The 24,236-nt window shown below is 39.1% G+C and overlaps 1 protein-coding gene across 1 annotated transcript in view; it reads right to left on the bottom strand.

The window, feature by feature from the left end:
- Positions 1–21,579, bottom strand: part of LOC136858519 (E3 ubiquitin-protein ligase TRIM23) — a 218,119-nt gene extending 196,540 nt beyond the window's left edge. Inside the window, exons 1-2 of the mRNA XM_067138121.2 lie at positions 21,257–21,579; positions 20,945–21,107 (exon numbers count right to left, since the gene is read on the bottom strand). Coding sequence (XP_066994222.1) covers positions 20,945–21,107; positions 21,257–21,328 — 235 coding nt within the window. The 5' untranslated portion in view covers positions 21,329–21,579. The remainder of the gene's footprint in view (positions 1–20,944; positions 21,108–21,256) is intronic.
- Positions 21,580–24,236: the final 2,657 nt, after the last annotated feature.

Genomic DNA, 24,236 nt, shown 5'->3' with positions numbered 1-24,236 from the left:
AGCGTACCTGTGAGGAACTTTAGGTAAATTATTTTACAGTTGACTTTACGTCGTACTGACACAACTAGGTCTTATGGCAACTAAAACCTAAACTATTTCCAACAAAAGAATAAAATAGGCATAAACAAACCTTTTTTTTATCACTCCACGAGGTCCATGTGTCTCACTGCCTGATATTTACGTCAGTACGAACATAAATGAAAATTGATGGATATAGACATATGAACATGTTTGAGATACGGTAGCAAAAATACATCATCATTGCTACATAATATAGGCCTACTTGCCATGACAATTAACAAGTATGCCTACTTACGTGACATTCATTAATTCGAACTTGCAAAAGACTCGATTCCCTGTAGATCGGACGATTCGGCTGTCACATCATTAGAATACTTTCCTAAACTGATAACCTTTTTGAACTACAGTATCTATGGCACATTCCACATCCCACATCATTTTCTCTTTGCGCATGCTGGACATAGGAACGCCCTTGATTAGCTGTCACTTCACTAAATGCTGTGTCAAGATGTTTACGCACGTCGCAAAGTTCGAAACTGGTGTTAAGGCTGGCAACATAACGTTTGATCTGGCTCCACACCATCTCTATTGGATTTAACTCACAGTGATAAGGGGGCAGTCTGAGTACTGTGTGACCTACTTGTTTGGCTAAGTCGTCTATTACATAGTTCTCAAACAGAGGCCTGTGAATCTTCAACATTTCCAGCAATTCGGCTTTTCAAAGTCCTTCATTGCATGTTACATTTTTTACTTCTCAGCCATGAAATTACCTCAGGTTTCTTTCAGGATTTGTTTGGGATATGTTCTAACTTCACACTGTGATAAGGAGCATTGGCTAATATGATAACACTACCAGGCATCAGCTTTGGTAATGTTCTTTCAAACCACGATTTAAAAATGTCACCATTCATTTCATCGTAATAGTCTCTTTTTTTTTTTTTCCTAGACTCAAACACAAGATCACTACCCTTCACAAAACTGTTATCACGTCCAATGTGTAACACTATCAGTTTCTTACCCCTCCCTGTTGGATTTTTTTTAGCTCTGTGCTTAAACACGAAAGAAATGCCCATTTCTTCAACTTTACGGTACTGTCTTGCCATGCCTTTGATGTTTTATACCCTTCATTAATCTGTCTGTCTCATTGGCTGAATGGTCAGCGTTGTGGCCTTTGGTTTAGAGGGTCCCGGGTTCAATTCCCGACTGGATCGGGGATTTTAATCGCCTCTGATTAATTCTTCTGGCCCGGGGACGGGGTGTTTGTGTTTGTCCCAACACTTTCCTTTTCATATTCAGACAACACACAACACTACAAACCACCACAGAAACATGCAGTAGTGATTAAATCCCTCCATATAAGGTTGGCGTCGGGAAGGGCATCCGGCCGTAAAACAGGGCCAAATCCCCAAGTGCGATACAGTTCGCACCCGCAACCCCACAGATGTGGGAAAAGCGCTAGGAAAAAAAGAAGACCCTTCATTAATCTATGTCTCGTCCAAATAGTATAATTTCCACTTTGTCTAAATTCTCTTACCTTGCGGAAATAACACCTACTATGCCTAGAGGATTTGATCCCGGGATCCCGACCGCTTTCCAATCCCTTCGTTTTTGGGATTAAGTTTTCCGGCTCCTGGGATTTTTGGGATTACAAAGAAAGTACAGTATACCCTGTATACTGGCTTCAGAAAATGAGTCCACTGAGCTCCACGATGTAGACTCAGATGATGATAATGACAACGAAGATCTTGAATCAGGATTAGACCTTGAAGAAAGAGAAAATTGCCCGGATTTGACGAATGACCACAACATCAAGGATGTCATTAAAAAAAAGTTTGCAAAGTGGTTCTTATTTTCAAAAGAGCAGCCCTGAAGAATGATATCATTCGTCAGAAATGTGTGAAGATAGAACATGGCAAGGAGGTAAGTTTGTTGCATGATTGCAGAACCAGATGGAACAGTCTCCACACTATGCTCGAGCGTTTTGCCTTCCTGAAATTTAGCGTCAAAAATGCGCTTATAGATTTCAATAATCCAGTGCAGTTGGAAGAGTCCGATTTCGACGTCTTCGATGAAATCATTAGGCTTAGCTCCAGTCAAATTAATTGTAGAAGCGCTCTGTCGCACTGATGCAAATTTATGCACAGCTGATGCTGCCCTTAAGTTTCTTTTTAAGCAGTTAAATGAAAATAGCTCCAAATTGGCTTCTAAATTCAAGATACATTTACAAAATCGCATGAAAGATCGCCGAAGAAATGAGTTGAGTGCCGTATTATGCTACCTACAAAATCCTCATAGTGACAATGTGGCGTTGGCGTTCGATGATGAAATAAAGCATACATTTTCAAGTCTGAGCAAAGTCCTGATAAAAGAACCAGATTGTTTCTTTAATTGAGAGATTAAATGGTAAAAAAAATGACAAAGAGGAAGAACAAAATATGCAAGTCGAGCCTACAAATACAGAAAAAAGTGATTTGATGCTCAAAGAAAAACTTCAGCTGAAAATAGAAAACAGCATGAAAATTATGTCTCCTGAAGCAATAAATGAAAATGAATTTTCCAGAATTGTTAAGAAGGAAATGAACCTATACGAGTCTTCAAATTCTACTCGGAGGTATAACCTAGAGCAGGCTTATAAGTATTTACTAACGATTCCTCCAACTTCCATTGAACCTGAACACGCTTTCTCAGCGGCTGCATATATGTGCAACAAATTGAGAAGCAGGCTTGGTGATGAGACACTGGACGCGTTGTTATTTCTCAGATCATATTTTCGCAATTCAAATTAGAATGTTCCTATTAAATTAGTTTTCTTTATATTTACGAGAAATGTGACTGATTAATGTTATTTTTTAATACCTTTTGCTAAGAAACTCTCTACCTACTTATTATGTTGTTACATGAAAGTCGTCTATTTAGTCTATGTTCAGAGAGACTGTTGTTAATTTCCAAAGTTTATTTGCATAGTTTGTTACATAAGATTTTTTTAAAAATATATGTAAGTTTAAAGAGATCTCACTGATTCTTGGAAAAGAATAATTTTGACATAGAGACAGTGATTTTAAATCTGGTTAGTCTGACTCTAAGTCTGATTAGTTACAGTGATTAGATTACCTAGGCATATACCATAAAATATTTTGATTTTGTCTAAATTTCGATTTGCTGATTAAACAGCTGATTTCTGTAAGATTTTCTTGTTTTTTATTTGTAACCTTCAATGCCAGGATAAACTCGGGATCTAGGGACTGACGAAGTGTAATCCCGAAATCCTGGGATTAGAAATAAGGGCCGGGATCAAATTCCCTAATTATGCCACAATATATAATCGCTGTCCACTATGACACTTTTTTTTTTATTTCTACTGATGAACTCAAAAACTATTTCTTTCAATAGCATGTTAAGGGATGATTTTTTAAAATCTGGGAGAACAGGATCAGAATTTACAGCTAATAACACTGTTAAATGTAGGAGTGTCATTGTTTTTAAGAAATATGTAAATATCCTTTGGCTAGCAGAACGAACAAATTCAATACACTTCACATCCAAAACACTTCTAACACGTGGCCTCTTTTTACATGGTGTGGTAACACGGCTGGTAGTGGAACATTCTTTCCGCACACTGTAAACACTTGGAAACAGACACACCGGTGAACTCGGATGTTAATTTCATGATATCGTCAACTGAACTGTGAGGATATGTTTCCATAAAATTAAGTACATTTAAGACAATAGTCCTTCTCTTCACTTTTCAAAGGTTTCCCTTGCTCATGCTTTAAAACACCAGCCATAAAAGCGAACTGACTCAAGGTCATGCAATCGCATGTGATATTCCTCGCAGCTGATAGCTGCCGATACCAGATAAATAGGGATTTCTACGAACAGATATCAGATATTAAGTTATTGACCAGAAGCTTAGAACATAAATATAATTTGCAATCAATGAAATGCTTTCAGATCCAGTACTTAATACTTTAAACTTCAAACTTGCAGCAACAACTCGTATTTTTAAATTTAGAAATGGAATATTTACTCGGCTGACGAAGAAGGAAAGAAGTGTGAAGCAAAAGTCACATGGTATTTTTTACGCTTACTTTATTCTCTTGTTGGAAAGAATGTAGGTAAGCCACACCAGTCAACCGTGCAGGTGAGATGATTGGTCCAAGTAACCGATCTCATACTATACCCATCCAGATATTAGAGAGAACAGGTGCTGAAATTTGCCTTGACGTGCTGCATGGATATGTTCCACAGTCCATGAGTGAGTACTGTGCTTTAAACCGATGCCTCAGGCTGTTTACATTTACATTTACCACTTTTCATTGGTCCTAATTACATTTAAAACTGTCCCAAGCCTTTCTTATAAACCTATAAGCCTAGTAGTCCTACTTTTACAACCTTCTTTTCTGTCACCTGTCACCTTTAATTTTAACTACAACAAAAACAGCTTCATGATCACTTAGGTCAAAAACACGTTGGAGTGGTTAATCTTGCCACACATCTCACCATGAACCAGGCACCTCGCCTCACAAGGGACCAGAAATCAGATCAAAAATTCGATGTAGGGTTTTTCCAGCGTTTGCTCTATTAACCAGAGTTTCGTCTTAGGTCTGACACTAGACTCGTCAGAGTGGGATGTGTCAGACCCTACCCACTGACGCTGGGGTGTATGCAGGTGAACTTATCAGAAGCCTATTTAAGAGGCACAGTCTGATAACTGCATACGGGAGATAAGACTCCACAATGGAATTAATGCCCGCCTAGCAATTCCAAATGGAAATTCTAACTCTGACGAGTCTAGTATCAGACCTAAGACGAAACGCTGGTTAATAGAGCAAACGCTGGAAAAACCGTACATCTAATTTTTGATCTGATTTTTGATATGCTCTACTGGTGGAAAAATATCTAGTTCCCTCCATGGGAACTTAGAATTTCCATTTGGAATTGCTAGGCGGGCATTAATTCCATTGTGGAATCTTATCTCCCGTATGCAGTTATCAAACTGTGCCTCTTAAATAGGCTTCTGATAAGTTCACCTGCATACACCCCAGCGTCAGTGGGTAGGGTCTGACACATCCCACTCTGATGAGTCTAGTGTCAGACCTAAGACGAAACGCTGGTTAATAGAGCAAACGCTGGAAAAACCCTACATCGAATTTTTGATCTGATTTTTGATATGCTCTATTGGTGGAAAAATATCTAGTTCCCTCCATGGGAACTTAGAATTTCCATTTGGAATTGCTAGTGTAACGTGCTACTGCCATAATCTATCGATCGACGTTCTACGAGTTTCTGCAAACTTCGTCGCATGTACATCTCCACATACTCTACAATTTTATGTTTCTACTGGACTATACGCTATTATTATTATTATCTGCTCTGGTTATCAATACTTCTTCCTATCATCGGAATTACCTTACTTTTTTCTCACCTGTCGTTACCCTCCGACATTTCTCGACACACTGACTGCTGTCTTTCTGTCTGCCTCGCACCTACTACGTCACATGATCTTTCTCGAATGAACTGGTCTTCGCTTCCGGGCGTGTATATATTGGACTGCTTGGCCCGTCTTGGGCAGACTGGCATCATCTTCTGTAAATAGTGTGTGTGTGTGTGTGTGGAGGGGGCTACGGATTTCGCACGGCTTGCCGTGTGCTGCCATTTTCTTCCCTACCAGCCGATGGAGTTGACTTGAAAAGGGCTTTGGTGAGCTTAACATTTCTTTAAGTAAACTTGTTTAAAAATTCTGACTTGGCCTGTTTTGGCATTCCCGTGATGGCATGCTATGAAAATTTTCAAGGCCTTGTTTTGAGCCTGGCTTCTTGCCACCTTCAAACTTATTGAGATTATTTGATTTTTTAAGTGCTGTAATATTGGTGATGTGGACTGAGCCTGAACATCGTCAAACAGAACTTTCTCAAGCTTAAATGATTCCGGAAAAACATAAATTGGCAGACTGAACTTTCTCAAACATTACGCCGTCAGAGTTTCCATTCTTTTCATCCTCACTTATCCTTATTGTGCTGATCCTTCTTTTTACCCTACCCTTTTCTCCTTTATTTGGTGTATATAGTTTTTATATTAGAGCGCCCTGGAGGCGTCTTCGTTTGTTTTTTAATGTGGCCAAATAATTTTTGATCATCATAGTGAAAGTATACTTGTTCCTTCCAAAGTTGATCGGATAATAATAATTATTATAATTATTTGAGAAAACTTGTTTTGTGATCTAGTCCCCTTATATGGTTAACACTCACGCTAGGTGTAGTTATCTGAGATAGTGCTCAAAGTAACGATTTTGTAAATATTTTGTCAAACTTTTGTTGGGTTACTCCTTTTTCCAATACTTTTCCTCCTAACGGCGATCCGAGCTATTAGACTTTGTGATCAATGTCCGGGGTTTTGCTCGGGCTTATTCTCCTTGTTTAACAAGGATAAAACTTTTTACCCCAATTCTATCCACAAAAAAAAAAAGGAGTCTTTCCTTTAAATAGTTTAGAAAATTCTAGTCAAGAAAGGTATTATCTGATATATTTATCTGTATAACTATTGGAAAACAAAAAAGATAGGTCCTGCATGGCAGTTCCTTATTAATCTTTCTGTATATTGGTCAATTCAATTCTGTAAAAAAAGGGTTAGCTTAATTATCTCTCTTGTACTTTTTTGAGGATCTGTATTCTCCAAGTATGTCAGTGCGTACTGTATTCTCGTAATAGTTGCTGTTCCAATACACTTGGTCACTCTAAGGATTTCTTTGAAAAGGGTGTTGTTCTTTTTTTTTTTGGATGTTGGTACCTACCATGGTAAACCTCTCCTATTATCCTCCCCCCCCCCCCCCCCCCTCGCCACAGTACTGCTTCCAGCCACTCTGCTTTTTCTTGATTTTGCGTGACCGACTTCGCACTGTTGCCTATGCATAGATATCGTTTTGGCATATTTTTTCTTTTTTTATTTCTTACAACCATGATGGAAAGATTTGTTGTGGAGAAAGCTCTCAAGATATCTTAACTATATTGCACAACCTACGTTACACTAGGCGGGCATTAATTCCATTGTGGAGTCTTATCTCCCGTATGCAGTTATCAGACTGTGCCTCTTAAATAGGCTTCTTTTAAGTTCACCTGCATACACCCCAGCGTCAGTGGGTAGGGTCTGACACATCCCACTCTGACGAGTTCAGACCTAAGACGAAACGCTGGTTAATAGAGCAAACGCTACATCTACAGTATACACTCACTTGCCACTCCAACATTAGGTAGGCTGTCAGGAGGTGTCTCAATACTCCTCAAACCAACAGTAGGGAAGATCAGAGAAATAAGGAAAGAATACATCATAGTAATGGTGAAAACAGAAAGCCTGGCTATTATTGGAATGTATTTAAAACCAGACACCTCTATAGGGGATGAGGTGGAATCAATTATGAAGACAATAATGCAGGTAGAAACCGAAGGAAACGTAATATTTGCAGGAGATTTCAACACGAGGATAGATAAACCAGATCAGAAAACAGAAATCATACTGGATATTATGAATGAGGAAGGATTCACTCTTATAAACAAACCAGAGCTCGTAACTTATATAGCATCGAACGGGTCTAGCACAATAGACCTGGTTTTCTACAGAGGATATGAAATAAACATAACTGAACAGGTAGGACTATGGACGTCGTCAGCTGCACCAATAAGGAAGCATGTACCGTTGACAACAACCATATGGAGGGAGCCGGCAAGGAACAGGAAGACAGAAATCCCACACAGGTACACCAGAAAATTGGATGTAGAGAAATTAAAAGAAAATTACAACAAGGTTGAAGAGGCAAAACAGTACATTGAAGAGGGAAAATTAAATGAAGCCGCAAACATTGCTACAAGCCTGCTACAATCAGCTTGCGTGGAACGTAAGGGGAGATATGCACAGTTATGGTTCGATAATGAATACTACAGGGAAAGAAAAGTAGTTTTGGAGGCTCTACACATAGCCAAAACATCCAATAACAAGGAAAGTCTGGCACAATATGCGCAGAGGAGAAGACGATATAAAATTCTACTGGAAATGAAGAGAAAGGAGTATCTAGAAAAAGAGGCGAAAAAGCAAGTACAAGAGGCCTTAACAAATCCTTACCTGGCATTAAATAAGAAAACTGCAAATACGTCTTGTGAAATTTCTATCGAAGCATGGGAGACATATTTCATTGGAATTTTAAATCAAATGAACTCAGACGAGGCATACATTATTGAGCCCAAAAGAGATGAGTTAATTGACACAGTCATTACTAAAGAGGAAATAATGAGGGTAATACAACAAACCAAGATTAAAAAAGCGGCAGGACCGGATGGAATTTTTTCGGAACATCTGAAAGAGTCTGCAGATATCCTGATAGACCTATGGGTGCCCCTATTAAACAAATGTTTTCAAACAGGGGAAATACCAGAAAAATGGAGGACAGCAACCGTGAAAATTCTTTACAAAGGAAAAGGATCATTTGACAATCCAGATTCCTACCGAGGAATTGTGCTGGAGGATGTCCTTTTTAAGGTATTCACATGTATCATCAACGAAAGGCTTAATATACTAATTGATCCTTATCTACCAGACTCCCAGTTTGGTTTTAGGAAACAGAGGAGTACAATACAGGCCGTGAAACTTCTAATGCAGGATATAGAAGAAGCATTGCGACATCTGAAGGGAAAGTACTATGCAGTATTCATAGATTACAGAAAAGCCTTTGACCTAGTGAACAGAAGAACGCTAATGGAAAAGTTGAGAGACGTTATAGCGGAAAGCCACCCACTCACCTTGATAATACAAAACATCATGAGATACAATTACATTGAAATTAGTAACAACGATACAAGATCAAGGAAAATAAGGCAAACCAACGGTGTCATGCAGGGTGGTCCTATCAGTCCTACTCTGTTTAATATACTAACGGCAGATGTCAAATCAATTATAAACGATAATTCGAAGGCATTTGGAGCACAAATAATGTCCGAGTGTTATGAAAGGTGTTGCTCATAGGATCAGTCGTGCTGCAGTGGCACCTTCTGGTCCAGTGAGGAAAGCAACGGCAAACTACCTCACTCCTCATCTTGCCTAGGATGCCTCAGTTGGCATCTGCCATTGGTTTTTGTGGTTTTCCTATAACTGCATAGCCTTTGGTGGTACTGTTTGAGGATCCAACCAGCCTCTGGGCTGATGACCTAACAGACACAATTCGAAGGCTACTTTGATCATGTATGCAGATGACATGTTGATTGGATCATCAAACAAAGAAGAAGTGCAAACAGCAATAGTTGAATTAGAGAAATGGTCTGAGGTGAATCATCTTAATATAAATAAGGAGAAAACTGTCCAAATGGTATTCAGAAAAGGAGAGAAACAAACAGCAAAAGACAATATAATGTTAGAAGGTATACCGCTTCAAGTTGTTAAGAAATACAAGTACTTAGGAATCACCATGCAACCGACAGGAAATTCCTTCAGGATACATATTCAGGAAAAATCCACAGTGGCCATCAGAGCCAGTTATAAAATAAGAAATATAACTCAGCTGTCAACTGATACGGCCTTGAAACTCTTTCATAATGCAATAGAGCCAATAGTCACCTATGGTATTGAAATAATATGGGAAAAGCTGTCATTTAGTGACTTAACGGAAATTGAGAAGGTGAAGGCGTATTTCATGAAGAGAGTTATGGGTGTGAGCAAGGCATCCCCTTCTAGGCTAGTTTATGTTCTTATGAGGGAAACCTTCTTCATAGAAGACATACGATTAAAACACTCTTTGCCAGCTACTAGATCAAGCCAGAAGCTTTAAAGACAGAGAAAGGCGAAGAGAGAAGAGATAGAAGAGGAGTTCTACAGCACAAGTGCTATATGTGACAGAAACTGGACTAAAGGAGGTCAAGAGCAAAGGCATGTTGTTACCAGGCTGGCCATACATGGCTTTCATCACTGTATTTGCAGGAATACCACCTTTCATAAACCAAACAACGAGTGCGTTTGCACCCTCTGTGATCAGAAGGCCGGGCTGAGTGGCTCAGACGGTTAAGGCGCTGGCCTTCTAACCCCAACTTGGCAGGTTCGATCCTGGCTCAGTCCGGTGGTATTTGAAGGTGCTCAAATACGACAGCCTCGTGTCGGGAGATTTACTGGCACGTAAAAGAACTCCTGCGGGACTAAATTCCGGCACCTTGGCGTCTCCGAAGACCTTAAAAAGTAGTTAGTAGGACATAAAACAAATAACATTATTTTATTATTATTGTGATCAGAAGTGCAGTTTATATCATATAACGGAATGTCCGAAAAGGGTGAAATCAATTAGCGAATATAGTAGGGAAAACTCTAAAGTTTTGAACTGAGAATATAAAAATTGCTAATTTGTAAATGTTTTTACTAGGTTAAGTAATGCTCTTTCGAGTGCACCTTAATAAATTATTTTATTAATTTTTGATCTGATTTTTTATATGCTCTATTGGTGGAAAAATATCTAGTTCCCTCCATGGGAACTTAGAATTTCCATTCACAAGGGACCATTAATCAATGTTAAGAAAACTTGAAACCGATTTATACATCATGTGAAAGAGCACACTGAAATATATAAAACCCTTGAATATTACATTATATCGTGCACATATCTATGAGTTACAGGGCGGTAAAGATGTGTGGGTGGGGGTTGTCAGTGTCCAATCGGAGTGTAGTTATTTTGAACTGCTAGCACGATTTAAGGAGAAGCGGGCAAGGGAGAGAGCACTGTGAGTGCAGTGAACCTTGTACGCCTGTCAAACTACGTATTCATTTCTTTTAAATTATAATGCAGTAATCACAAAACTTGTAATTAATTTACACAACAAAATCACAAATATGTCAGTCCACTGTTTTGAACAATTGAAAAAAAAAAAAGTGCCTGTCTAATGGTTGTATTTAAGTTGATTTTGCTGGAATGATATGCACTTTTAACTTTTCAGGTCCATAGTTATTTATCCTTGTAAAGCACCCAGAATTCCAACAGTAAACAGTTCGATGGACTAATGTGAGGTAAAAATGTCAACTCCAGAATTATACAGACATGGTCTTCTGTCATTTTTCCAGATTTCAAGGATTGTACAATTAGGGGCTTTAAACATACCCTGCTGGACAGCTTGATTTGGTGGCTTCGATTCCTGCAGCACGATAAACAGACAGGGAAGGAGACATCCCACGCATGATACAATTGCATAATTGTGAATGAATGTGTCTGTGCACTTTGTGATTGTGTAACACCACATACTATCTTACCATAGCGATCAAGTGTTCTTCCGGAATGTTTTTCTTTATTTATGCCAAATTGATCTGCATTATACACATTGTCAGCACCATACTGCTTTATAAATAACAGTCTCTCTTCTTTCCAATAATGAAGTATGTTGTTAGTAGTTTCATCTTCTTCTTTTCGTGTAACAAACTGCGTAATTTTTCGTGATCCTATGAGTAAATGTTGCTTGAAATTCCATACCTATGTTGCACTTGCTGAAAAAAGTAAATCAAGTGATTCGGCTACTTCATGGGCCCATTTTTGTAAGTTCATATTGTGCATTATCAAGCTGTTTGTGAGAGCTTCCATAAATTTCGTAAACACCAACTCGTACAACTGCTCATATTTAACTGTAACAGTTATGCTAGAAGATGATTTGCCAAAACAAACATTTCCTCATTTATCATGGAACTCTATGAAAAGCAGGTATCCTCGATTGAAGCATGAGACGCAGCTGTATGCCTTGTCGTTTGTGGGGGCATGGCAGTTCACCAGTGATATGTTAAACCATTTAGAATGTACCCTCAAATGGCATAGTCTTTCATTCACATGTTCAAAGGCCAGCACTGACGATACTAGTCAATTTTGGACACAAAATGCAGTACCAAATTCGTGGGGTCCAGTTTCTTTACCACTCTTAAAAGTTTATACTTCTCCACGTCCTGTATACCATTACCTAATAATCTAGTCTCTTGAATTGCAGCAATTCCCACTCTATACTTCTCCAGCTGTTGACTGAGGATTTTGAAGAATCCAGGTTTATACAGGGTTCTTACATTCCAAATCCCTATTTGTAAAGCCGATTTCCATTGCAGGGTAGTCATATTTTGATATTCATTCTTATTCATCCAAGGCAAATGTGAGATATTCTTCTTCTATTATGACCACATAGGATCACTTTAGTCAGTCCGTCGTTCAGGTCTCTTTGAAGGGATTGTTCGGGCTTTGCGGTCTTCCCAGTACTTCTTCAGACGCTCCGCGTGCCCTTTCCTCAGTTGAAAATATGCGTGTTGCTGGTTTGTTTTGTGTAAGGGTAAAGTGGAGGTTTGTATTCTTGAGTTTTTTGTATTCAATTTTATCTTATTTGTGGTGTCTTCTGTTGTAAGGCCTATTTCCTTCAGATCCTCTCTTACTTCTCTGAACCATTTACATCCTGTTGTGGTATTTTTTGAGACGAGATTGTGCTGTACTAGTTGTTTCGGAAGCCTCGAATCCTGCATCCTCATGATATGTCCAAAGAATCCCAGTCTCCTCTTACGCATACTATCTGTAATGGGTTCTAGCTCTTTGTACATGACTTTGTTAGGTATTAAGCGCCACTGTCCATCCTTCTGGTATTTTTTGTTGATGCAGGTTCTTCCAATCCTCCTTTCAATTTTCTGAAGTCTGTCAGTCTTTGATTGTTTATTCAGGTGAAAAAGTGTTTCTGTTGCATAGGTAGCTTCCGGTTTTATAAGTGTGTTGTAGTGTTTTATTTTTGCATTTATTGATAGACATAGATATTCATAACAACCTTTTTTTTTTTTTTTTTTTTTTATCCAATAGAGCCGTTAACCCTATGTGCAACTCCCAATCTGGAGGGCCAGAGACTTTTCTGTCAGGGTTGCCATACCTTAGCTGAGTAGTCCCAGTTTTAAGGTGCCAGGTACTCGCCCTCACCCCATTAGAAAACTATTTGCTGGTTATAATGTATATTTCTTGAGTTTTAGCAGGTACATTTTACACTTACTTGACATGGGTGCACCCCCCAAGGTTCTCAACCAGCCGATGCTTGGGACACCCACTCAGGTCTTTAATGGAGTGGTTTTCCGCCGTTCCCTTCCCCATCCTATGCCATTGGCCATCTAGTGATTCTTCCATCCTTAGGAGCAGTTTCTCACTCCAAGGGCAAGAGAGAGCCCTTCCTTCTATCCGCTCTCGTAGGAGGCCATTGGCATTTGGTAGAATGTGGTCTCCTTATACCAGAGGATACTCGGTCAATGCATTCGTTAGCCGCCTGTATATAATATATATACACAACCGTTGCCCCCTCTCTACCATGGGGAGATGAAAGTCAGGATTTCATCATCACTGAAAGTGGGACTAAAAGGCATTTCCCAGTTTCTCTAGTTTTTTAGAGAGGAAGCCAGTATTGAGAACTATTTATCATTGTTACCTGTAGCACTAAAATTGGCTCTTACCTCCTTTAAACATTTATCTAGAAAGCATTTGTTGGTGCGATTTGTGATGCTAATTCCATATAGCAGTTTTGTGGAAAGTTTTGCTTATTAATTGCCTCTTATTCATGGGTGCAGTGTTATGACACAACAAGACCATCAGTATCACAGTAATGAGTCAATGCATAGGCAGGGCAATGAAGTAATGTTGTGACAACCAATCACAACACTAGTTCCAGGCAGCTACAACTTGAAATAACAAATCTATTTCATTCCTGGTGAACAGCAAGTTGTGTGACTACAGCAAGATTCAACTAATTTTCTACTGGTGGTTTGTTCCCTCATCGCCACACGGAGAGAGGCGCAGCAAGATGAACAACTCCAACATGTTATTGGCTTTATACCATCTATCACTTCAGTTTCTACCGAGCGAGTTGGCCATGCGCATAGAGGCGCGCAGCTGTGAGCTTGCATCTGGGAGATAGTAGGTTCGAATCCCACTAATGGCAGCCCTGAAGATGGTTTTCCGTGGTTTCCCATTTTCACACCGGACAAATGCGGGGGCTGTACCTTAATTAAGGCCACGGCCGCTTCCTTCCAACTCCTAGGCCTTTCCTATCTCATCGTCGCCATAAGACCTATCTGTGTCGGTGCGAAATAAAGCCCCTAGCAAAAAAAACTTGAGTTTCTCTAGAGTTCATCTGGTTTTAACAGCACCACGTCTAGAATAGTTTCCCCTCTAGTTGGATCCATGCCTTTCTGATTCAGCTGTCCCTCCCAGATTAAATTGTTCACTATTTCTTGGTCATGCTTTCTGTTATTGCCATTACCTTACCAGTTAACATTTTTTATTTTTTTTTATTTTTATAATTGGCTTTACATCGCTCCGACACAGATAGGTCTTATGGCGACGATGGGATAGGAAGGGCCTAGGAATGGGAAGGAAGCAGCTGTGGCCTTAATTAAGGTACAGCCCCAGCATTTGCCCAGTGTGAAAATGGGAAACCATGGAAAGCCATCTTCAGGGCTGCCGACAGTGGGGCTCGAACCCACTATATCCTGGATGCAAGTTCACAGCTGCACGTCCCTAATCGCATGGCCAAGTTGCCCGGTCCATTTAACATTGGGTAGAGGTAAATTTACATTACCTGCTACAATAACATTCCTTTCTGTGTCCTTCCCAACATACGTGATTATCTTATCAAATAACTCCACATCAGAGTCGCCCTCTTTCACATCTGAACATCCCAAAAATATCAAGTTGCATATTATCCTTTGAGACGAATCTTATAACTAGAATTTCACATTTTTTCATTCGTAACTTTTTTTTTAGGTTACAAATTCTTCTTTCATCAGTATGAATAATCCTCCTCCTAGTGTTACCAACCTGTCTCTAGAAAAAAAAAACCTCCCCGTTCCATGAGAAAATTTCCGCATCCATAGGCTAATATCACTTCTCAGCCATGATTCAAATCCTATTACAATATCTGGTACACATACCTATTCCCAAGAAAATTGATGATGATGATGATGATACTTATTGTTTTGTTTAAAGCGGCCTAACATCTAGGTCATTGAACCCTAATGGTACTTGATGAGACTAAATGTAATGACAATTAAAATTCCAAAATTCATCCACTGACCAGAATTCAAAACATGATGGATGAGTGAATGAATATAAATTCAAAATAATCAGCAAATTCAACTCACAACGTTTAAAGTTAAAATAATTCCAAAATCCATCCATTAACTAGAATTCAAAAATACAATGGTGAACAATGAACTTAAAACAATCAGTTTTACCTTCCCGTAAAATAACTTAAAACAATGGTATAAACTGAACAAACTACTACTTCCAAGCAAAATTCTAAATCTGAGACCTTGTTGTCTCAGGGGTCCAAATTCCAGGTCACTGGCCTCTCCTAATGGTACTAATCGCTGGTAAAGCAGAACTATGGTGTTCCTCATGTAGCGGTACTAATCACAAGTAACATAGACTCACGGTGTTCGTCACATAGTGGTGCTAATCACAGTAATGTACTACGCACAGGTAATGCAGACCTATGGTGTTCCTCACATAATGGCACCACTCACACGCAACGCAGGCACATGGTGTTCTCACATAGTGGTATTAATCACAGCCGCAGCCCAGACCTGTAGAGTTTCATACATAGTCGTACTAATTACAGGCAACATAAACCCATGGTGTCCGCATACAGTGATGCTAATTGCAAGTAAAGTCGACCCATGGTATTCCTTGCGTGATGGTATGAATCACAAGTAACCTCATGGTTCAAAACCCATCATCCCTTGGTTGCCCTGTTTAGTCGCCTCTTATGACAGGCATGGGATACCATGGGTGTGTTCTTGATCTACACAGGAGTTTTCCCAAGAAAACTGGTACTGACAAGGGTGAAAGCTGTTGCACCATTAGTTCAGTATCTCACGCCTGCAAATTTTAACAAGTAATATTTACAGACGAATGGAAAGACAAAGTTTAACAAGTAATATTTACAGACGAATGGAAAGACAAGTTTAAACCGAGTTGGGACAAGATCAATTTGGCTTCAGAAGAAAGGAACACACAAAGCAATTCTGACTTTACATCTCGTCTTAGAGGATCGAATTAAGGACAAGCCAACGTGCATGGCATTCGTAGATCTAGAAAAGGCATTTAATAATGTTGATTGGACCAAGTTATTTGAAATTTTGAAGGTAATTGGGATCAGATACTGATAACAAAGAATTATCTACAATCTGAAAAAAAAAAAGAAAAAAGAAAAATCAGTCTGTAGTGATAAGAATTGAGAGCTGTGAAAGAGAAACAGCAATCCAGAAAGGAGTAAGGCAAGGCTGTAGTTAGTTCCCTCTCCTTTTTAATGTTTATATAGACCAGGCAGTAAAGGAAATCAAAGAGGAATTTGGAAAGGGAATCACAATCCAAGAACAGAAAATCAAAACCCAGAGTTTTGTTAATGATATTGTTATTGATAAGACTGCAGAAGATCTAGAGAAATTGCTGAATGGTATGAACAGAGTCCTGGGTGCTGAATAGTATGAACGGAGTCTCCGGTAAGGAATATAAGATGAAAATTAATAAGCCAAAAAAAAAAGTAATGGGGTGGAGTGGAACAAAACCAGATGACGCAGGTAATGTTAGATTACGAAAAGAAGTCTTAAAGGAAGTAGATGAATATTGTTACTTGGGTAGTAAGATAACTAACAATGGCAGAAGTACGGAGGACACAAAATGCAGACTAGCACAAGCAAGGAAGAGCTTTCTTAAGAAAAGAAACTTGCTCACTTCGAATATTGATATTGGAATTAGAAAGATGTTTCTGAAGACTTTTGTCTGGTGTGTGGCATTGTATGGAAGTGAAACACAGACGATAACTAGCTCAGAAAGAAAGAGAATATAAGTTTTTAAATGTGGTGTTACAGAAGAATGTTGAACGTAAGATGGACAGATTGAATCGCAAATGAAGACACCCCGAATTGTATTGGTGAGAGGAGATCGGTTTGGTTAAATTTGGCGAGAAAGAAGAGAGAGAATGACAGGACACATCTTGCGAGAAGAGATAGAATCATAGGACACATCTTAATTCTTTGCAGTCCCTAACGCTCCAAAGCGCTCAAATATTATCACCCGTGCCGTGCTCATGTTCATTAGAAGTGTGTTGAAAGAAATATTGAATGGTCATGTGAAACCATAGGCTACTGTACTCCCTTAACTCAGCAAGCTGTCAAGACCTTGTTGACAGCATTTCCTGTGTATATTTCCCAAGCAGACCTACTTTATAAACAATGTCTTTAGTTAGAGATTATTCTCCTTCAAATTCACACCGTCATCTAATCGCGGAGTTGTGTCGAAAGGTTCTTATGCTGTCAACAAATTCAGATTCTGTGAATGATGGTACAGTGAAACGAAAAACCGGTAAAGGCAATGAAGAAACAGAAATTGCGTGTCCTCATGCTGTCATAAATTAGAAAAAACATATGGGTGGCGTGGACATCAGTGATCAGAAAAGAGAATACTACGGGATGGGCGATCGTATAAAAGAATGGTGGAAATTAATTTTTCATTTTGTGATCAATGTGTGCGTTGTGAACAGTTTCATTCTTTATGATATGAGTAACCAACCAGCTCTCGCAGCTCATGAAAACAGGCAGATGAACTTTCGGCGCAACTTGGTGCAACAGCTGATCTGGAACTTCATGTCTTGCAAACGTATGAGCAGGGAAAGAAGTTTACCCATCAGCTGTCCATCCCTCAAATTATTTAATTCTCTTGTGAAGATAGCTGGTCGTGACAAACTGTGTGATTGGGGTTTACAAATGCAAAATAGGGCAGCTTCTGGGAGAGGCAAACAAACATTTGAATGTAAGCAGTGCAATCTACCATTGTGCAGGACGGAGTACTTTTTGGAATACCATCAGGAGCGAAATGTGGATATTCAAAACTAGGGTGAGTACACATTTATATGCACTAATCATTTAGGAATAAAATGCAAAAGAAATTACGTTTATATCTTTATTCGTTTGACTTCTAGTTATTTTCTTTTAAAGGGTTGTATTTATGCTGCTGTGCCTATTGGGATTTAAAGGACTGCCAGAAAACACGGTAATTATGGCCAGCCATTCGCCTTTAAATGGGGAACGACACAGAGTTAAGACACCCAGGACTTGTTCAGTTGATTTTTGGGGGAAGTGTAGGGAGTAAGACCGGTAGGGGTAGACCAAGGCATGAATATGACAAGCAGATTAGAGCAGATGTAGGATGCAGAAGTTATGTAGAAATGAAAACTTTAACACCAGATGTGTTGAAATGGAGAGCTGTATCAAACCAGTCTATGGACTGATGATGGAAATAACAATAATATCTATTAAAGTACTTAATTCCATTCCTTCCTTTCTTTTAAATCATCTACATCTTAACACTAACAATTTTATGTCATCTTTACTTGGCTTCCTGCCCCCTAGATTCTCATCACTGCTCCCTAGTCCAGACCATTTCCCTCAATGTACCTCCTTATAACTCATCTAAATGTACCCCCTTACTTATACGTACCACTGCATTTCACGTGAAGGTCATCTGAGCGTAGATCCCTATCTCCAACCCACCTCTTAGGATCTACACATCTCACTCCCAATTTCCCACATACCAATTCACAGTCTCACAGCACGATATTATAAAATTATACAGTACCGGCATAACATCATCCACAAAAAGCCTTAGGCATAACTATAGTGTCCGCCCCACAAGGTTAGTAACCCGGCACCACTAGGTGCCGCTAGCTACTTAGGTTATCCACTTGTAGCACTGAGGTGAAGTAGAATGACATGGAATGACACTGCTGCCAACTGTTGGTTCATTGTTGTTGGTTTGCTATGGCTGTGCAGTGGATGTGATATAAAGGTGACCAAGTCTTCAAGTGACTTCAAAGAGAACCAGGCTAATTTTATTCAATTCCTTGAAGGACATAATTTAATTACTACGACCAGGAATTGTGGCAAGTGCAGTCACAGTGTCAAATTGTGTCCCAAAGGTAAACTAATTTTTAGGTGCTGTCGCCGCCTTGAAGGCTGGAACGAGTGCAACTGTACGAGAGTGGGAGGAAGACCATCATCTTTGGTGACTCCAAACTTTCTGTATTTGACATTTCCCTATTTTGTGCAATCTACCCAAACCAACCACTCCTTTCGTCAAGCACGAATTAGGTTTTTCTCTTAACACAATTGTCGATTGGTGTAGCTTTGTTGGGAGGAGTGCATTGCTTGGGAAGACGCCAATAAGCAGAAAACTGATGGTCCCGGAGTTGTAATCGATGTTAAGATCTTGTATTGAATAGGTGGAAATAAAATTTTAAATATTTTCCTATATACTTTACGAAACTTTTAATATGGACAAAAAATGATTTTCATCCCTTGTTGTCATCGAAATCAATGAAAGTAAGTTCGGAAAATCCAAGTACCAGAGAGGACGATATATTGAGAGTCAGTGGGTGATCGGTGGTGTCAAGAGGGGCAACTGCAAGAACTTTTTTGTGATTCAGTTGAAAGACACGACAAGCATATGTTGCTTGCAGTTATAAACGATTAGGTGTTGCCAGGAAGCGTCATAATTTCAAATTGCTGAAAGGCATACAATTGCCTGGAGGACAAAGGTTACGTACATTTACAGGTATAACCACTCTATCCAGTTCATTGACAGCAGGAGGAATGGGCATGTGAACAGAGGCAATAGGAGGGTGATGCCTAATGACAGGCCACCTGTTCACACTCAAAACATAGAAAACACGTGGCATCACATGAAGCATGGAAGTCACTCTATCCCAGGATTTGGAAGGAAGGTGTAGGTTACCTCCCAGAGTTCTTGTTCAAATCAATCTTTCCCTTAGAAATCTGTGCAAATGAGTTCTTCACGGCTGCCAGTGAACTGTACCGTCCTCTCCATTAAGGTTTGTTTTAATGAGTAATATTTTTTGTGATATGAATTTTTTTTTGTGATAGGCTATGTAAATATTTTTTGCACTGTATATTATTACAGTAAAGCAAGGGGAGTCGGGGGCTGTAAGCCCCCAGAGTGATTACGCTGATAAGTAACGGAGGTCTGGGAACGTAAGCCCCCAGGTAGGAGGACTTGAGGAAAAGTAAGGTTATCATCTGCGCCATGACCCTTTTAAACTTCACGGGCCTCTTCAACATTCTTTTTCTTCTGCAATGGTTGGTAACAAAATCTCTGCCTCTTCATTGGTGGAAATTGTGTCATCATCTTCCATAGCTCAACCAATCTCTGAGACAGAAGCGCAAAAGTGATGGACAATAGCACCTACAACAGCATTTTGGTTATAAAAGTACATAAATATACTTCTAGGGGAGGGCAGGTTAGTCCCTGACAAGCGTACTGAGCACATCTCTCTTCCAGAATCATTTCAGGTAATAATAGCAGCATTGAAACTCGCATATGAGGTTACAATCCTTGTGGGGCGCACTCTATATATCTTTACCAAAGCCTTATCTGAAATTTCATTTCTTCACTCATCCAATAATACTGCCTTGTTTGACCCACTTCTTCATTACAGGATCAGATAATGATTCACCTACTCTAAATCACCTAGACCGATGGTAAAAATTTAAATGTAAAAACACCTGAAGAACATCTAATGTTTTGTGACCTGAAAGTAGATGAATAATAGAACATTCCATTCAAGTTTACCTCCATAGCTTCCATGTACCATACTCAGCATTCATCATGCCACTGAACAGTCATCTAGCTTTTGACAGTTTTGCTGGAACTAACATCCAAGTCGTACAGTGCCATACAATTCTATACAGGTTAGGAACTTGGCATAGTAGAAATAAAGTACTGTATCTACCCCGCAAGGTTTAACCAACTGTCAATGAACAACATGCTAACTTCAGTAATGATGGGAAATTATTTCATTTTAACGGTACTTTTAAAACAAGTGGTAGGCCTACTAACCCACTGGAGTTGGTTGTCTGTCAAAAGGACATTGGACTGCACTATCTCTCAAGGGTAGTCGAAGTAAACAAGCATGACAAACCGTGTGACCACAGTACAGAAGACGTGGTACTTTATCTCCTTGTAAGCTAAATACATCTTCACACACACGGCATTCAAGGACCTGAAGACAAAATAATTACATGTGTCAAGTTACATAATCCAGGAATCATCAAAGTCTTACAATTTAATGAAGACACACCAAAACCTACTATTACAAAATCTGGTACGAAAATTTTAGTTGCATTAACCTAGACATTTAGGACTACATACATTAGATTTACTCGAAGACTTCGATGTTCTAGTAAGAGTATAAGAATTGAAATGATCTATTTCTCCAGCCATTATCGAATCATTGTACTGTATATAATTCACCGTTCACTTTCCCTTAATGACTTCAAAATATAAACTCAAAAGCTCGCGACGTCTGACATTTCACTAATTACTTTTTTTACCACTGCGCCGCTGAGGTTGATTCTCACTTGTCATTTCATAGTACAGCGCTAAGAAAATGAAAAATAAGCGACCATATCAGGCCATATCGGGGTATCGGGCCATATTATAGTTTCGTTTCTCATAGTTACCGAATCAATACAGGGATTGTCATTGTAACAAATACCTGAACCAGATTTCACCGGAAATTGCTAAGAAAACTTTACTATTTCATGTTATATTTACAACAGATAATATTATATCCTTCTGTTATGATACAGATTTTGTCTGTAATCAATTACGTTGAATGTGGCAAAGAGGAGTGGAATGTGGGTTGACTTTACTTTAGATAAATTCAAGACGTCATATCAGCGCCATATTCAAACTTCAATCAGCTGAAAGATTTTCTACCGCTTTGAACGGTAGGTGGCAAAATGACATATTTCATTGATCTGTTAATTTATAAATCCTCATTCAACTGACTTAACGATAAAAAGAAAAAAAATGCTAGATATTATACACACTTTGTTAATTAGTATTATAAAAATTATTGTTCATGTCATGCCTGTGTAGAGTTCTCCTGCATATTCAACCTAGTACTCATTCTCTTTGATATTCAACAGACATTATGCATGAATTGAATAAATGAATGGCTGCATGATTGTTCAATGAATGAATGATTGCATGACTGAATTATTGTATTCATGCATACATAAATGAATAAAACTCTTCTCTCCGAGTCATGGAGAGAGAGCATTCATAATCGAATGAGTAGATGAATGGAATGAATTAATTATTTGAATGCTCTCGGCCTATAGCTACTGTACGGAACCCCAGCAGCTACGGAGAGAATATTCCAATCTGAATGGATAAATTAATGGATGAATGGAGAGAATTCATGCATGCATGAAAAGAAAAGGAAACTCTTCACTCCCAGTCAAAGATAACCAGTAACTCCAGAGAGAACCCTCATTATTGAATGAATGAATGAATGAATGAATGAATGTTCTCATCCTACAGCCACGGAAAACCAGCAGCTGATGAAGAAACATTCCATCTATTGGACCCTGACTGATCACATGAAATTTGAAAATTAATTACTTTAAGGTGTATTAACAACGGTGCCGATACTGGTACAATGACAGTTCTAATAATACTCTTTGTTTGTCCAACCCTTGTCCCGTTTCTCTACGGCGTTGCGTATGAGGCGAGATGAATCTGTCATAGCGGGTTTCAGGGGTCGAAAAATACCGGGCGCCCAGTCGCCATGGCGCCTGAATTTTGAAATTCGGTTTTGAAAATTTATTTTCCGAAATCCGGATTCCTTTACATGTACGTCCCCACCACTTTGTAAAGTAACCATTCGTAACTTATGGTGTTTCGTGTTTACTGTAGCTGATATATTATAATATCTGCAATAAACATTGTCACTGCTTTTGGCAGTCTTGAAATTCTGTAATTGGCGCTTCGTACTTTGGAACTTGACGTTTCAGTTCTGCGTGAGAGCTGCCTCGCGATCATGAGAGACATCGTTGTAACCCGTCAAACAAGTAGCTTTTCACGGGGACATATGGAGAAATGCAGAGAACTACTACTTTAAATAATTCCACGAACTTCACATTACCGTCTTCGTTCCCGTGACTTCTGTCTAGCGACTGACAGTCCTGAGTGTCAGTCTCAGTCTGACACTCAGGAGCCGTCTCGGCTATATTCGTTGTTACTCGGCTCATAGAGGCGAACGCATCGTGTCGTCACTAGTTCCACTCACCTTTGATTATTTGAGAATCTGTAATATTGAATTATAAAAGAGTCATGAATAACTTCGTGTGCCCAGTATGTTCTACCGGTACATCCTTTAATTATAGACAGACTTTCTTTCCTTTCTTGTAGTGTTTGCTTTCCCGAAGATGCCGCGCAACAATATGCTTTTTCTCAACCTGTAGCTTGCGGTAGTCAGATGAAGTTTGTTAAAACGAGGACTTTATTTCATTTTTGAGAATTCTTGAGTGAAATTATTAATGAAGCTAGTGTATTATTTAATTCTAAAGTAGTCGTGAATAACTTGGTGTGCTCAACATGTGTTGTACATGCTTTAATTATCGAAAATTGAATCGTCCATTTTAAGATGAAACATTCAAGCAGTGATATTTACATGTAACTTCTGCATCTACAATATTATATGGGCTTCCACCATAACGATATGATAATGTGAATATTTGTAATATTTCTAATAATATTAGCCACTTATTTTCTGTTTAGTATGTTAGAAATGATGCATGTGTATGAAGTAGCATTAGAACTGATAATAAACTGGGCACGCAGTAGCATTGTCAGCGTGAGCCTACAGTATAATTATGTTCCCAATACTCCTTAATACTCTGAGCTCGAGGAAAGTTAAAAACCTTAGTTTCGAAAAGGTCAAGCAAAGGGAGGGTGTATGTAAATATCCTGCCACGACGACAATGCGCGATTTTAGCCGATGACGGCTCCTGAATGTCAGGCGCTAGAACAAAAGTGATTAGAATAGCCAACCTAGCCGTTCCTAAACTATTGCCGTCAAAGCAGTGCTGATAAATTCCCGTGGAATTCATTCTTTGCATTTAAAAGGTACAGAATGACGGTTTATCAAATCTTGTATTTTCACTGAACATTATTTTCACTTTTAATTACAGCATATTTGTATTGAACGGTTTGCACTTTAGAAAATAATACGGTTGTTTTCATTCCTGTGCGGCGGCGGAAAATTGGCAGCGTTGCATCAGACATCGAAGCCCGCGAACTCGTAAGCCATTTAACTCTGGTGATTTATTGTAGTCTATTA

This window comes from Anabrus simplex, chromosome 1 (genome assembly GCF_040414725.1).
Source record: "Anabrus simplex isolate iqAnaSimp1 chromosome 1, ASM4041472v1, whole genome shotgun sequence".
Lineage (NCBI taxonomy): Eukaryota > Metazoa > Arthropoda > Insecta > Orthoptera > Tettigoniidae > Anabrus > Anabrus simplex.
Note: the sequence above shows the minus strand (reverse complement) of the source record. Positions and strands in the feature narration are given on the sequence as shown.